The following is a 16,992-nucleotide window of genomic DNA, read 5'->3' as shown; positions in this document are numbered from 1 at the left end:
CCCTGTCAGTTTCAGACAATCCTATGAGAAATTGCCAAAATGGGTAGGATGACTTTAGCTGGACGAATAGCAGAGAAATGGCTAGTGCTGGTAAGCTGTGCAGTTGTAGCTGGTTCACCTTTAGCAGTATCCCTAATTCTGTTCTCAACACACAGAAGCCTATAATATAGCACTAAACTGCAGATTTGGAAAGACCACAAGGATTTCTGGGGCAGGAAGTGGAAATATTAGACTCGATCACTCATGTCTGCTTGGAGAATTGCAGCCTTGGTTTGTAGATACATTCCCTAAAAATGAAAAAGAACTGTCGCAAATAGGGCCACCCTCCTTTGGTGCACCTCCTGCAGTAAAATATTCACATCATCAGCATCAAAAAGATCAGAGTTGTGCATATTTCTCTGCTGTGTCATTGGGGACGATGAGTTTGCATTTCTACACTGCTGCAGCTTCCCTTTATTGATCAACTGCAGCTCTTTAAGAACTGTTGTCTCATTGTCTCACCATATTTTATGACTTCAGCCAAGTGTACAACCAGCCACGGCTTGTTACGTGCCAATGCCACATACTCAAATTAGAGGATGGAACACGTAAAGCAAATTTTGATGTGCCCACTCTCTACACTGGCAGCACAGGTCAGCCTGCGACATACACCTGACCATCCCCCCTTTTTTTGCCACTTTTACAAAATTGAGGCCCTGTTATAAAGATAAACAGCAGGTTGACTTGAAAAGGAAAAATTTACAGGGCTATGGGGGAGGAGCAGTAAATGGGCTTAATTAGATTGCTCTTTCAAAAAGCTGCCACCAGCATGCTGGGCTGAATGGCCTCTTTCATTGTGCACTTTTGCTTGTGAATTTTATGTTCCAATATCACTTGGTAATTCATTATCTATAATCCATTTCTTTATGTATTTACAGCTGTGTCTTCCTTTTTTTCAGCTTGCCATCCTTCATGTACAACCTGCACTGGCTCTTCTATGCATTGTACTTCCTGCTCTGACCACCTTGTCCTATATAAAGGCCAATGCCTCATTGCCTGTCCTGAGGGATTTTACTCTGAGAATAGAATATGTCAAGGTAAGCAGAATTATCATAAGCACAATTGTGAAATACGGTATGATGCAGACTTATTTTTTGACAAGAGAAGCAGAGGTAGGTACCGTTATAAGGCTTGCTCTGGAGTGTCATTCTTACGAATTTTTGTATGTTGCACTTTCAATTGATTATCCCTGCTATAAATGCTTGATGCTCAATTTTGCTGCAGGTTCTGAAAACGACTCATTACTAACTTAATGCGTGTAATTGTAACTCCCAAGAACAGATGGGTTGGGTTCAGGTGAGAAGTAAAACATTTTTTTAAATTACAAACCTGACCCCAACACGTTTATTTCTGGTTTTAATGGAGGTGGGTAAGGAGGTGGGCACCTTTTAAGGAGGCGGCGTACATCCATTTTTGTAGGCTTTTTACCCATTTCAGCCGGGTTTTCCGGACCTCAGGAAACCTGCCGGGTAAAAGGAGGCAAGAAGGGCCAGATACATAAAGTAAGTGGACTTTGTGTGGGCCAACAGGAGCAGGACTGTTTCCTCCAGACCCAACAAGCTTACCTACTTCCCTCTCCATGATCGGCTAGCAACAACCACAATCTCCAACTCCCACCGACCACTGCCTCTTCCCAAAATGCACGCAGTGTCACCCACCCCCCACAAAACTCATCAGTCCCGTCCGTGATCTCCCCCTTCCTGTGATCTCTCCCTCCCTTTTCTCTTCTCTAGGCTACAACCTCATGCCACAGGCTTTCCCGCCCAATATGTAGCCAGAAAGTCAATCTGATTTACTCTGCTAATTTTATATCGGAGAGTATAACACTGAATGTGCGTGGACTGAAACAGCTATTGTTTGGTCTTCTTATCTGGGGAAGGATGTTCTTGCTATAGAGGGAGTGCAGTGAAGGTTTACCAGACTGATTCCTGGGATGGCGGGACTGACATATGAGGAGAGATTGAGTCGGTTAGGATTATATTCGCTGGAGTTCAGAAGAGTGAGGGGATCTCATAGCAACCTATAAAATTCTAACAGGACTTTACAGGGTAGATGAAGGAAGGATGTTCCCGATGGTGAGGGAGTCCAGAACCAGGGGTCATAGTCTCAGGATACGGGGTAAACCTTTCAGGACTGAGATGAGGAGAAATTTCTTCACCCAGAGAGTGGTGAGCCTGTGGAATTCACTACCACAGAAAGCAGTTGAGGCCAAAACATTGTATGTTTTCAAGAAGGAATTAGAGAAAGATCTTGGGTCTAAAGGGATCAAAGGGTATGTGGCGAAAGCGGGAACAGGTTACTGAGTTGGATGATCAGCCATGATCATAATGAATGGTGGAGCAGGCTCAAAGGGCCGAATGGCCTACTTTTGCCCCTATTTTCTATGTTTCTATTGTAGGAACTGTTCTGTCATTTGAGAGATTTCAATTGAAATAGATTTCAAAACCATTTTACAGTAAGCTGCATCATAGACCAGTGCAGCTTCAATGGGAAAACTGAGCACTTCTTGCTCTGAGTCACCTTACAAGCAAAATTGTTTGAGGAAAAAGAACAATATGCACCAAATGTTAAATAAAATGACACTGAAGGTGGAATTTTATAGGCCATGCAGGAGTGGCTTTCATGGCGTGCGGGGGCAATTAAATCAGGCGTGATATGTTTTTTCGGATTTCCGATGGCGGGATTTTTTTCCAAAATTAAGTCAGCAGTGTAGTAGCGACAGTCCAGGGTTCCCCAACATGGTGGCGGATTGCAGCTTTGCTTTCATTTCCATACCATGAGTACTCATTACCCTAATTAGTTCTAATTAAGTCCTACCTGCCAGATTAAGTTAGCGGCGAGCGGTATTCCCATGCCACCCAGTTCACATTCGTTTAAGCGTGGCATAAACCAGTTGGCTTTGTGCAGTTGTATCTGTTGTCAGTGTTTTACTTTCTTGAACTCATCGGCACAAGGAACGGCAACATCAGAATGGATGTTTAGCTCCAGGATCCCCACCAGCAGGGCGATTCTTCTTGGAATGGTGGCGAAGGCATGGGGCTGTGTACATGGAGGAACAGGGGAGGGTACTCGGGGAGGACAGGGTGGGTAATCGGGTGCATGGAGGAACAGGGGAGGGTACTCGGGGAGGACAGGGTGGGTAATTGGGTGCATGGAGGAACAGGGGAGGGTACTCGGGGAGGACAGGGTGGGTAATTGGGTGCATGGAGGAGCAGGGGAAGGAGGAGCAGAGGAGAAAGGGTGCGGTGATCGGTTCATGGAGGAGCAGGGGAGGGTACTCTGGGAGGACAGGGTGGGTAATTGGGTGCATGGAGGAACAGGGGAGGGTACTCTGGGAGGACAGGGTGGGTAATTGGGTGCATGGAGGAACAGGGGAAGGAGGAGCAGAGGAGAAAGGGCGCGGTGATCGTACATGGAGGAGCAGGGGAGCGTACTCTGGGAGGACAGGGTGGGTAATTGGGTGCATGGAGAAACAGGGAAGGGTACTCGGGGAGGACAGGGTGGGTAATTGGGTGCATGGAGGAACAGGGAAGGGTACTCTGGGAGGACAGGGTGGGTAATTGGGTGCATGGAGGAGCAGGGGAAGGAGGAGCAGAGGAGAAAGGGTGCGGTGATCGGTGCATGGAGGAGCAGGGGAGGGTACTCTGGGAGGACAGGGTGGGTAATCGGGTGCATGGAGGTGCAGGGGAAGGAGGAGGGAAGCATCCAGGGTGTGTACTGGTTGTTATTGCTGCAAAAACTGGATGTGGGCGGCTGCGGGGTGGTGGGTTGATTTGAGCATTACAGTCAACAGATGATCATGAGGGGCCGAAAGCGAAGGATGAGTGCTGTCAATGCGGGACCTCTGGGGTGAATTCAGGATACTGGCTGGGGTAGGAAATGGTCACAGTCAATGGCGGCAAATGGAATCTGTAAGGGGAAAGTTGAGACTTATGGTTGGGTATTCAACGGCATCATAGGGTGGGGACCAGGTTTCGGAAACAACATTAAGATGGATTTGAGGAGGATAAAGGGTCAGAATCGGCAAGTCGATGGTAACGGGAACAGGGGGTAGGGATGGCATGAATAAATTGATTGTGACACTGTCCAAGATAATGGGGGGAGGTTCAAGGTAACAGAAGGAAGGGTTAAGGTTACATTGGGTGGGTCAAGGGTGATGGGTGCAGGCTGGAAGGTGGCAGGAGGAGGTTTGAAGGTGGGGGAGACTTGCCTTACATTGTACATGTACCATTTTCTCCAATGATAATACAAACCACGTGGTCACTCAAGCATTACAAGCCAGGTGGGAGGAAACAAATGATGGTGGGTGTGATTTTGTGCTGGCTGCAATTTTAAGGCACATAAAAGTGAACTGCTCAATGCCTCGATGTTTCAGCTGACCGGCAGTGGAAGGCTGAATTGGAATGCTCTGCTCATTTCATTATTTGAAAAGCTGCAGCAACATGAGTCTCATACACCCAATTTGTCTAATACTACGGAAAGAAGAGCAGAGGGAGCAACTAAGGAAGACTGTTTTCCCTCAGCACATGATGTCTGAATGCCAGCAATGGCAGAAGGTGGTGAAGATGCTCCAAATGATAACATCCAGCAACGGCATTATTGAAGACATGTGCTGGCACGTCATTGCATCTTCAGGACAAGGACAAATTACATTCAAATATCAGAGAGGCAATGCCAGTGACACCTAAGGGTGTCACAAGAAATGGTCACAGAATGTCAGTTGCCCTCAAGGTGATTGCTGCACTCAGTTTTTTTGCTCGCGAAGCCTTTCAGGGATCACCAGGTGGCATATGTGGCTTATCACAGTCTGTGACCTATGGGTGCATCAAAGAGGTGACCCTGCTTCGTCGTGCCAATAATTTCATCTACTTACCTGTGGACGAGGACAGCCAGGCAGCAAGTTCCGCGGCCTTTGGCGCCATTGCTGGCTTCCCTAGAGTGCTAAAGGTGATCAACTTCACTCATGTGGCCATTAGACTCCTGGGACCAGACTGCTGCGTTTGTGAATCACTCTTTGAGCTTACAACTTGTTTGCGACCATAGGAGAAGAACCATACAGGTTTGCGCTCGTTTCCCAGGGAGCTGTCACGACTCATACATTTTGAGGAACTAACAGCTGCCTGGAGTTTTTGACAAAGCAGCCAAATTGGATGGCTGGATCATGGGTGACAGAGGTTACCCCCTTTGTGCATGGTTCATGACAGAAGTGCGGCATCCACAAAGTGCAGCTGAAGAGAGGTACAATGCTGCTCACACATCCACCGGAGCCATCATTGAACACACCATTGGCATGTTGAAAATGTGCTTATGCTGCCTTGACTGGTCTGGAGGGGCTCTTCAGTACACAGCACCGAGGGTCTCATGAATAATCGTTGCCTGCTGTTGCCTGCATTGCACAACCTTGCAATTAGAAGTGGCAACATTGTGCAGGTGGAGGAACAGGAGGAACAGCAATCCTCCTCAGATGAGGATGACTATGAAGAGGGTGAGGAGGAGGAAAGCAATGCCATTATCGATCTAAAGACCATGGAGAGAGATGCAAGGAACCTGAGGGAAAACCCCATATTTGCATGTTTCAACCAACATTAAGCCACTTCATAAAGGAACATTGAAACGAGCAAAAAAAGTTCTCCAAATACACCTGAGGTCTTAATCATTGCTGTAATCAAAAAGAAGGGCTCTTTTGATAACAGTACATGAACCTGCAGTGAAGGTGTGCCTAACGGCCTGTATACTATCAACTTCATTAAAAGTGACCTGCATCTCCATTGGAAATATTGTCCCGCATCAAGACATTAACCCGTACATGTAGAAAGCTACAACGTTGCAGCACTTTGACTGGCAGACTGACGGAACTGAAAACACACCAATGCAAGGAAGGTAAGGGTGTGACCTCAGAACCACAAATGTAAGGCATGTTACTAGTGAAAAAAGTTAAAAATCTGCAAATGACAAGCAGCCATCATTCAAGACTGAAGATACAAATAGCAATGATAAATGGACACTGGACACTTGCTGAAATTCTTTGCAAGCATCAATGCATTCCTGCCATAGGCCTCCAAAATATATTTTTCTTTTCAACTAAATCAAAGCAAATGATTTACAAGAATGCATCAAATATTAAATAAAGATGTATTTAAACTTCTGTAATATGTGGATAATACTTACAGCACCCACGCCAACTTCATACACAAAACTCTTTTTTGCGTTTTCTCCCACTATGTCTCGGTGCTACCCCGACGTTAGCCGCTAAGGTCTGCTCAGTGCACTGCCCTGTTGTTTTGGATAACCATGGCGAGTGTCCTCTGGAAGAACGAGGCCTTGATGTCTCCATCCTACTCGGGGTCTGCAGCAATGGTGCATGAGTATCCCCTGTGAGCTCGCCTGCTGGGGGAAAAGAGGTCAATGTTGGTGGGAAGGACAAGACGCCGCTTACTCTGGTGGTCTCCTGAGAGGATGGCCCTGGGGCAGCTGGCACATGCTCCTCCCCCATCTGGGTGCACAGTGGCACCTGCCTGTCTCCTTGAGGGGAAGGAGCAGCTGTAGGGAGGTCCAGGTTCCTTGTCCCCCTCTCGCTTACACTCTGCTGCATGGAGCCCATAGCTACAATGATAGAGTGCTCAACCAGACTTGCCAGGGAGCTCACCAAACTCTCGACTGAGGAAGCTATATACTTAAATGCCTGGAACATGGTAGAGATCACGGCCTGCATGGACTCATCCATGGCACGCACAAAGCTGCTCATAACCTCAGGCATCACCAACATATTTTACACTTGGCTTTGCTGCACATCCAGCAGACGTCTCTTAGCAACAAACAGAGGATCATCATGAGTGTGGGGCTGAGCAGAGGCCTGGTCCCCAGCAGTCCTCTGATTGTCAGGAGATCTAGCTGGCAAATGCTCCCTGAGCTGCTGGGATGTGTCTGTGTTGTGCATACCAGCTTGTGACCCAGATTCTAATCTTAAACCCCCCGCAGACCATGTAGATGTATCTGCACTGGCGGAGGTGCAAGAAGAGGCAGGTGACGGTGCACCCTCTGGGGAACTGGCTTCATCTTCCTCCCCAGAGGAGGGGTCTTGTGCCTCACGGCATTCTGTGACTCAAGTGTGGGCACCTGCAATGGAGACACAAACAGAGGCTCATTAAGCATCATGAGTTCACACATTTTCCTTTGGTGTGCATATACGGCTGCAAGACTGAAGATGACACTTCATCCTTGCATCTTGAGGATCCTGCCTCACCATCTGCGGTTGTCCTACCTCCCTCCTCTGTCACTATTTCTGACACCTCCTCCTCAACCGGTGTCACCACCCTGATATCTGGGACACCTCCACCTGTCTTTGCCTGCTTGCGTTGGTTGTGGGTGCATTTATCCTGCTGGAGACAGTGCAGATTTAATGGCATGTCAAAAGATGCATCACAACCATTGCATACATGCATCAACATCACTCATTCTGGACTGGCTTTTGCACGACACATCCAAGCACATCAACAATGCCAATCATCAACTTTGCACGCCATCATTAAGTGTATGGCACCAAGGCTGCTCACGCATTCTACTGCATGCCTTGTCTGCCCTCTGTCTTAAAGACACGGAGCCAGGGAGAAAAATAATGGAACAGCTTTGCCAAGGCCACTCGCCCTCGCCGATCTGAGCAAATTGTTGATATGTTTATGACACTGAACCCAGGTTTGCCACGTCTCCCCATGCTCCGAGACCTCCTCTGCTGCCTCCGTCCAGGCCGCTTTGGTCAGGCGGGAGGGTCTTCGCACTCCATCTGCCAGGAAGAGGACCTCCCACCTTTCCCTGACGGCTTGGAGGAGAACCTGCAGGGAGGCTCCCGGTAGTGCTGGGACAGACAGTTGCCAGCTCGCTGATTGGCCAGCAGCTCTATTAGGCGGTTCTTCCTGCCTCAAGTGGGTGGAAGTCCCACCTCAGAACAACTAAAGGCCGGGAACCTGCAAAATATGGGTCGGATCCCCAGTTGGATCCGCACCCACTTTTCAGTCAGTGGCCGGCTCTCGCCCGCCAAGGGTTAAATCCCGGCCTGAGTGTTCTGCCATGACTATCTTCTTTAGGGCTGTTAGAAATATGACTATTTAATCCCACATTGTTACAATTTTAATGCTTAGCAGCTGCCCCATAAAGTACACTGAGATAGTTCTAAACATTAGAATTCAACAACTTAATTCAAAGAAACAGGTTTGAACTCAGTCTGCTGCTAAGGTATTTGACTAATTTTTCTGAGGGTGATTGAGAAGTGTAATACGTGTAATATTTCCTGATGCCAATTCTGCAACACAAATTTTCATCTCTGATTAATTATATAGACTGTCTCTGACTAGCTTAAGAAATGAAAGTCTTACACTGCATTAACCTTGAAGCACTTTAATATCTCAGCAGATTGCATTCGGAGCACAGTTTCATGATATGCAAATATTCAAATTGTTTTTTTAGAATCGTGTATAACATATTTATGAAACACTGCTGATTTAGTTAGAAGAATATTAATGAGATACGAGTCAGCTAATGCTCATTTCCAACAGTTCTTATTTTCCTTTATAAAGCGCAACTCTCTAAATGGTGGCCCAGATTTTACAGCCAGCGGTGAAGGAATGGTGCTTGCCATTCACCTTGCTGACAGCTGCCCCCAAAGTTTTTGTGGGCTTTAGAGTGGAGGCTTCCTCAAATCTGACGTTTAATCCAGCACCACATTCCCTGCAGGGGATTTCTGGCATGTGTGAAAGGACAAGCAACAGAGTGGCCATTCAACCAATCAGTTTGAAGAATCCTCACTGGGACACATAGGGCTGGATTTTTGTTCCACGTCCCGATACTGCCATGAGGTGAAATGCATGCTGGGAACCAGGAAATGTTGGCGGTGGGATCCTGAGGGAGACTTTGGAGGAGGCGGCCGAGTAAGAGCCTGGCTCCAGGTGTCCCGTCTGATTAAGGACAGCGGGTAGTCTGCACAGCTGGGAGAGCCAATCAGATCGCCCTATGAAGACTTTAGAAAGTTTAAAAATAAAATGTGGCCACAGCCACCAAGCAATCATAGTGAAAGGGGAACCCCTCCACAGGATGACCTGCGGCCACAGCTGTGGCCCTCTGGCACCCAGGGCACAGGTCAGTGGGAGGAATTAAAGGAGGCATCACTGGCCCCCTGGCCTGCTGCAGGGAGGATGCGCATCCATCCGAGGGGCTTCAGCCTCAGTGGGCGACCATCTGCCATGTGGAGAATTCCAGATGGCGTGTGATGAGTGCCCTCAATAGGCACTTTAATTAGCCTCAATGGCTACCCGCTGCTGGTAGACAAGTAGCCATCACCCTCCAAAAACAGCCTCACTGAAAACAGGCTGGAGGCAGGAATATGCCGGCAGATCGGCGTGCCAGCCAGAAGCACAAATTTGCCGACATGCCCACTTCCTGACTCGTTGCCTTCGCAGAATGAAATTCCAGCCTCCAGAGTCTGAACTAGGAAGTATGGGCAGAATTTTAACTGGCAAGTGGAGGCATATTTGGGTGCAGGCCGGGGGTTAAATCCCCAAAAAATGCTGACGTGTCAGAAACCCGACATGATCTTGCTCACTTTCGCCTTTTTCTGGGATGCATTTGGAGGTGTGTGAGAAACCCCCATGGAGATGTCGGATCTTTAATTCAAATATGGAGGGAGCCAACTTATGTGAACTTTAACGCAGCATTCTGGCTTTAACAGCCAGGATCAACAAGGCGAGAGTACAGTGAGGATTCATTGCTTTGTGAATTGGCAGGCTGGAATGCCTATAAAGAACAAAACCGCTTAGCTGCTTCCTTGCCTAAGTGAAAGACTTGTGCCCACAGGACTTATTCTAAGAGTGTGCTTTCACTGTTTTAAAGGTGATTTCCAACTTGGATGTCATTTCACCTATCTTGGACCTTGTCCACTTTGATCTACATTTCCCTGCTATCAACCTTCACTGCAACATGGGACCAACTTTTGCAGCTCTACCTTGGATCTCTGATGAGAAACAAGAGGAGCAACACGAACAGCAGGAACAACACCAACCGCAACAGGAGCTGTCTTCTCTACAGACACATGCTGCTGCATAGGGCAGAGGTGATAGAGACATATATCCAGCTCGAGGGAGGCAATAACCCCAGCACAGGGTCTACAATGGACTGAGCAACTCTGGCTTTCGTGGCAGGTCATTGCTGACAACTACAGCCTCCTGGAACAAGACCTCTTTCCAAGACAGAAAAGATCAGAAGAAAAATAAAGTGGAAAAGTTTGAGGCAATATCTGAAGAGTTTTTGTTATGGTTCTTCGAGCTCACTGTAGCGTCCTTAAGAGTGCAGGTAGATCTTGCTTTTCGTTGGGGCCCAGTATTCTTCTTAAACCTTGTTCACTGTCGGAGACTTTACTCTCTAGGAGTTCATGTGTCTTCAGTGGATTCAGAGGCTTGTGAAAAAGAGATGGAGCAGACAGGAGAGATCTTCTTAGTCCAGGAGAAAACAGACACTCTCAGTTCAAACTGTTTGTACAGTTCAGAAAAACCCAGGTTGCCCAGCAGGTTAGTCGTGTGAGTAGCTGGTCTGACCATGTCTTGGATTGTATCACCTTAGCAGTCTCTGGAATGCTCCTCTTACACACAATACCTGGTGATCAAAATCCATTGTGAGTTGAATGTGTCAGGAATGGTCCTTTGTCCTGCCAATTACCGTCTGTTAATATGCAAATATATTTTCCAGCCATGGCTGATCTGTTTAACAAGTCCTTTCTTCACTGTAGTAACAGTTTAAAATCAATGTTCATGACAAAATTAATGTGCTTCATTCTTGGCAGGTGAGGGCCTAGCATGACACTTTATTTAAAAAGGGAGTGAGGGTAGACAGAATAATTACAGGCCAGTCAGTCTAACCTGGCAAATTATTGGAATCAATTCTGAGAGACAGGATAAACTGTCACTTTGAAGGGCACAGATTAATCGAGGATAGTCAGCATGGATTTGTTGAAGGAAAATCTTGTCTGACTAATTTGATTGAATTTTTTCAAGAAGTAGCAAGGAGGATTGATGAGGGTAGTGCCGTTGATGTGGTCTACATGGATTTTAGCAATCCTTTTGACAAGGTCCCACATGGCAGACCGGTTAAAAAAATAAAAGCCCATGGGATCCAGGGAATGTAGCAAGCTGGATACTGTTAGGACCAAGGTGGGAGGAGTGCACTGTTAATTCAGTCTCACTTCTCCACAGGTCACAACATATCAGTAAATCTTCCCACCTACCGAAACAGCCAATTAGATACTCTATTTCTCCCTAGAATAAAGCTCACCAACAAGGTTTCTTTAATAACCAACAAAATTATCTGTTTATTATAAACCAAGTCTTAACCAATAATGAAGTACCTTGCTCTACGGCAGCGAGGCCTGGACAATGTATGCCAGCCAAGAGCGACGTCTCAATTCATTCCATCTTCGCTGCCTTTGGAGAATACTTGGCATCAGGTGGCAGGACTATATCTCCAACACAGAAGTCCTTGAAGCGGCCAACACCCCCAGCTTATACACACTACTGAGTCAGCGGCGCTTGAGATGGCTTGGCCATGTGAGCCGCATGGAAGATGGCAGGATCCCCAAAGATACATTGTACAGCGAGCTCGCCACTGGTATCAGACCCACCGGCCGTCCATGTCTCCGCTATAAAGACGTCTGCAAACGCGACATGAAATCGTGTGATATTGATCACAAGTCGTGGAAGTCAGTTGCCAGCATTCGCCAGAGCTGGCGGACAGCCATAAAGACAGGGCTAAATTGTGGCGAGTCGAAGAGACTTAGTAGTTGGCAGGAAAAAAGACAGAGGCGCAAGGGGAGAGCCAACTGTGCAACAGCCCCGACAAACAAATTTCTCTGCAGCACCTGTGGAAGAGCCTGTCACTCCAGAATTGGCCTTTATAGCCACTCCAGGCGCTGCTTCACAAACCACTGACCACCTCCAGGCGCATATCCATTGTCTCTCGAGATAAGGAGGCCCAAAAGAAGAATATACGCGAATTGAAGTGTTAAAGCCCTGTATTTTTATCCTAGCCCTTATGCACACGCACATACATCCAAAACAGGTAAACCGGGAAAAAGGGATTTTTTTTGTTTACAGTTGTTACAAAGAAATAGAAGGATTTAAAAAAAAATAACTTTTACTGAAGAGGAGAGATGGAAGTCCTTTGTTCTGGTGAGGTGTCCCAAAGTCAAATAGTTGGCTGCCACCAGGAATCTTTCCAGGCGAGGTTGATGAACAGTCTGTTTGGGTAGGTGTTCAAGGAAATTCAACTGCAGAAGGCTTCAAATAGGTCTCCCATCAGGTGTGCATCAACCAAGGAGTCGGTTCTAAAACATTCGTTACAAAGTCCTTTTTTAAAGATGCAAGGTTTTTTCAAGCATTCAGGATATCTCAAAAATACAGGAGGCAACAGTACAACTTCATACAAGCTGTTGCTTTTCAAAAGCAAGGATTCTTTAAAGAGCGGTAACAGTTTTCTTCTGAACTCCTGGCAGGTCCATATGCAGATTCCAACTGCCTGCTTTTAGTACAAAAACTAGCATCTTATAACAGTTCAAAGTGATACCAAACTCTTTTCCAGGCAAGTCTCATGCTAATCATAAATTCTGTCTTGTCGCAACAAAATAGCTCTTATGTCAACACTACTGTGGTGTTTACTTGAAATCACAGGTTTTCCAGTACTTGTTATTGGTTAAACTTTTGCTGAACTTCCTTTCAGAAAAAACACCCAAAGTTCAGCCTCTTCAGTTAAAAAATATAGATTCCAAGTTTTAACAAAAATATATGAAAATTCCATAACAGTTTAGATCCTGCTCAGTGGCAGGAAACAAAGGGTAATTGTTGACAGGTGATTTTGCAACTGGAAGGCTGTTTCCAGTGGCGTTCCGCAGGGCTCAATACTAGATCCCCGTTTTTTGTGGTATATATTAACAATTTGGACATAAATGTAGGGGGCATGATCAAGAAGTTTGCAGACGACACAAAAATTGTCCACCTGACTGATAGCAAGACGGATAGCTGTAGACTGCAGGAAGATATCAATGGGCTGGTCAGGTGGGCAGAAAAATGGCAAATGGAATTCAACCCGGAGAAGTGTGAGGTGATGCATTTGGGGAAGTCAGATAAGGCAAAGGAATACATGATTAATGGGAGAATACTGAGGAGTGTTGAGGAAGTGAGGGACCTTGGAGTTAATGTTCACAGATCTCTGAAGGTAGCAGGACAGGTCGATAAGGTGGTTAATAAGGCATATGGAATCCTTTATTAGCCGTGGTTTAGAATATAAGAGCGGGGGGGGGGGGGTTATGCTGGAACTGTATAAGTTATTAGTTAGGGCACAACTTGAGTGCTGTGTGCAGTCCTGGTCTCCTTATTAGAGAAAGGATGTAATTGCAGTAGAGAGGGTACAGAGGAAATTTACGTGGATGTTGCCAGGACTCGAAAAATGCAGCTATGAGCAAAGATTGGATAGGCTGGCGTTGTTCTCCTTGGAACAGAGAAGGCTGAGGGGAGGTTTGATTGAAATGTACAAAGATGTGAGAGGCCTGGATAGTGTGGATGTGAAGGGCCTATTTACCTTAGCAGAGAAGTCAGTGACGAGGGGGCATAGATTTAAAATGATTGGTACAAAGATTAGAGGGGAGATGAGGAAAAATTTTTCACCCAGAGGGTGGTGGGGGTCTCGAACTGACTGCATGAAAGGGTATAGAGGCAGAAGCCCTCAACTCATTTAAAAGGTGTCTGGATATGCATCTCAAATACCGTAACCTGCAGGGTTACAGACCAAATGCTGGAAGGTGGGATTAGGCTGGGTGGCTCATTTTTCGGTTGCACAGACACAATAGGCCAAGTGGCCTCTTTCTGTACCTTAAACTTTCTATGATTCTATAAGGATGGCAGGTTTCCTTCCATAGAGGGTAATAGTAAAGCATTTGGATTTTTAACAACAATCTGACGCTGTTACTGGTACCAGCTTTTTATTTCCAGATTTTTAAAAACTAAATCCAAGTTCTCACATCATCCAGGCCTCTGAATGATTAGTCCAAAAGCATAATCAATGCACTGTCGCTTGGTCACGTACACCAGAAGAGCGATGATACAACTTAGGACTAATTCTAAAGAGTTATAAAAACTGACTTTGTCTTTTAAAAATGAACTTTTTATTTTAAAAAGTGAACAATGGTTCAAAATGGCTGCCGAAGATAAAAGGGATTGGATTTTGTGTACTCCAGCTGTCTGACAAAGACAAAGGACAAATCTTCAAAGCTAAGAAGTGCCAATTGCATGCATCCTAAAACATTCCAGAAATGAATGTCTTCTTCTGAAACAAAGCAGGTGTGAAGTAGCCACATCCTGGGCCATTGTGCGATCATCATGGGGAAGAGACCAGAATATCTCCTACCAGGAGGTGAAAGTAACATAGCTTTACCTTACAAAAGACAGCCTAGAGAGAAAAGAGGCAACATGCAGCAGTTTGTTTTCCAGCAAGCCAGAAGGCACGTGCCCTGCTGTAGAATCCTATATCTACCCTAGACAGTAGTGAACGAGAAGTGATCCACCAACTTCAACTGAACTTTCAATAAAGAGAGACATCTATCATCATCTCAGGCCTACACCCACTGAGAGCTTGATTTCCAAGAGAATTCAACAGGTTTATGGTAACCTCCCCCCCCCCCCCCACCCACCCCCAAAAATCTGTGTATCTATTGTTTGATTATTTGCAGGTGGAGGGTGTTCATTGGGGTCTTACTTGAGCACTTATAAAGCAGACACTTACTGAGACCTATGAAAGGTTTGAGTGAGGAGCTACATGTCTGTAATCCTTTTACTCTGTACAATAAATGTGAAACTGAGTAAAGATAGGCTGCAGCGTTATTCTTCCATAACAAGCTTTCTGCAGTTTAACATCCCCCTCCCCACTAAAAGTGACTTTCCCTTTTATCCCTCTCTGTCTCCTCTTGTGTGTGTGTGTATGTGTGTGTGAGCGAATGCGTGAGTGGATGTGGTTGTGACAATTTTGGGATAAGGCGTATTGATCAATAAACAATTGATTTTCTATTTTTAAATCTACAAGAAAACCTGTTGCTGTCCGTTTATTTGAAAAATAAAATACCAAAGGGGTTAAACCCCAATAACGAAACACATTTGCTGAGGTCAGGTGGGGAGTTGAACAATGCGAACCACCCACATGGTACCATGTGGCTGTAACAGCTGTGTTACTTTTGTGCTGGTGGCTGGAGAGCAGCCTGGCTGAATGGCCTCTCAGAGTTATCTTCTTCTTTTGGCAGGAGAAGCTAATCTTCATTGTTTGCCTTTTTAGATGACAAGGCTGAAATGGAAACCCATTTGAATTGCAGGTGTAATACTCAACCTTTATCAATCCAAGGGAAAGTTTGATAAAGCAGCATTATGTTACATTTATAAAAATAAGTATAGCTTAAAATATTAGATCTTCATTTTGATTTTATCATCTCTAAGCCTGCAGCCATCCTTGCCGTGCCTGTGTAGGCCCCAAGCAGTCAGACTGTATTAATTGCTTCAAACCGGAGGAAGTTATTCAGATTCATCAGGATACCCATGGAATACCTCATGGACTGTGTGTGGCTGATTGCAAACCACATTTCTACATAAACAGTGTTAAAGTATGCACAGGTAAGTGTATTGTACCAGGTAAGATGCTCTTAGTTGGTTCAATTGGATTTGAGGAGCATATTGAGCTTTAATATTACCGTACTTGATCGTACAGTATCGAAATATCTGTGCTATCTGGGAAAAAATGTTTATTGAAACTATGAAGCACGCTACTATTTAGTAATTTCATATACGTGGAATATTCAATGTCAGTAATTAGCTACTTGACATAGGAGGATTTCCTGTTGGCCTTAACAAAAGTTAATGGCAACTTCAAAAAACTGTCGCTATTCAAATAATTATCAGCTGCTCAAAAATTAAAATATGCAATCAGTTTTCAGGAACATAAAAAACCCTTAGTCACGCAAATATTTTACTCAGTTATAGCTCTCATGTAATGTAACATATTCTTACTATGTGTCCGTATCTCAGTTACTTTCATTTATTGGTGAAGAAAACTAATGGTAGCTGTTGAAAGCTGGCTACTTCGAACCTTTGCAGGGTCACATATACACACAAAAATGAATTGTCTAGTGTAGTCCTACACGCAATTCCAACAAACTCCCTGTTTTTCTCCCAAAGATGGCCTCCCTTAAAGGTCAGACATTTTAATGTATTTTTTTGAATTCTTTCATGGGATGTGGGCATCACTGGCTACGCCAGAATTTATTACCTATCCCTAACTGCCCTTGAGAAGGTGGTGATGAGCTGTTACACTGGTGGTAATTACCTAGCTGTGACAGAAAGTTAGAGCCATTGATTTTTTAAAATAAAAATGAACACTCCACACAAGCATTAAATATAAATGCTAAAAATAGTTTTCTTATGTAAACAAAATGTTTTTATTATATACTCTCAATATGCTGGTCAAAAATCAGTATTCATTCTTATTGAAAAATTTGGGGCTTGTACTTAATGCTTTTTCTGTTTGGTAACTTTCTGTTTAGTTACTCTGAAAGCTAGAGCAATACTTGCAAAGTTTCCATATTCCTTCAATTCTCTTTGCCATCTGTGGCAGTGATTTCAGCCTTCTATGTCACCATATTCTGGAACTACTTCCCTAGACCCTTCATCTTGGTATATATTTTCCCATCTTCAAAAGGTTCCTTAAAACCGACCTCTTGAAGAGCATTTTTGGTACTCTCTCCTGATCCTGCTCTCCACTGCTACTCCTGTGAAGCACCTTGGAACGTTTTGCCAAGTTAAAAGGCGCTATATCAATTTAAGTTGTTATCTGCATTTCTTATAGAAACGTAGAAATTTACGGCACAGAAGGAGGCTGTTCAGC

The 16,992-nt window shown here is 45.1% G+C and overlaps 1 protein-coding gene across 3 annotated transcripts in view; it reads left to right on the top strand.

The window, feature by feature from the left end:
* The window catches only part of fras1 (Fraser extracellular matrix complex subunit 1), a 617,312-nt gene that overhangs the window by 340,322 nt on the left and 259,998 nt on the right, over positions 1-16,992 (top strand). For all 3 annotated transcript variants that reach the window (XM_068039139.1, XM_068039130.1, XM_068039149.1), the window contains exons 17-18: positions 939-1,076; positions 15,552-15,725. In XM_068039139.1, the coding sequence (XP_067895240.1) occupies positions 939-1,076; positions 15,552-15,725 (312 nt within the window). The remainder of the gene's footprint in view (positions 1-938; positions 1,077-15,551; positions 15,726-16,992) is intronic.

The sequence above is a fragment of the Heterodontus francisci genome, chromosome 1 (assembly GCF_036365525.1).
Source record: "Heterodontus francisci isolate sHetFra1 chromosome 1, sHetFra1.hap1, whole genome shotgun sequence".
Classification (NCBI taxonomy): domain Eukaryota; kingdom Metazoa; phylum Chordata; class Chondrichthyes; order Heterodontiformes; family Heterodontidae; genus Heterodontus; species Heterodontus francisci.
This window is presented reverse-complemented; position numbering and strand designations above follow the sequence as displayed.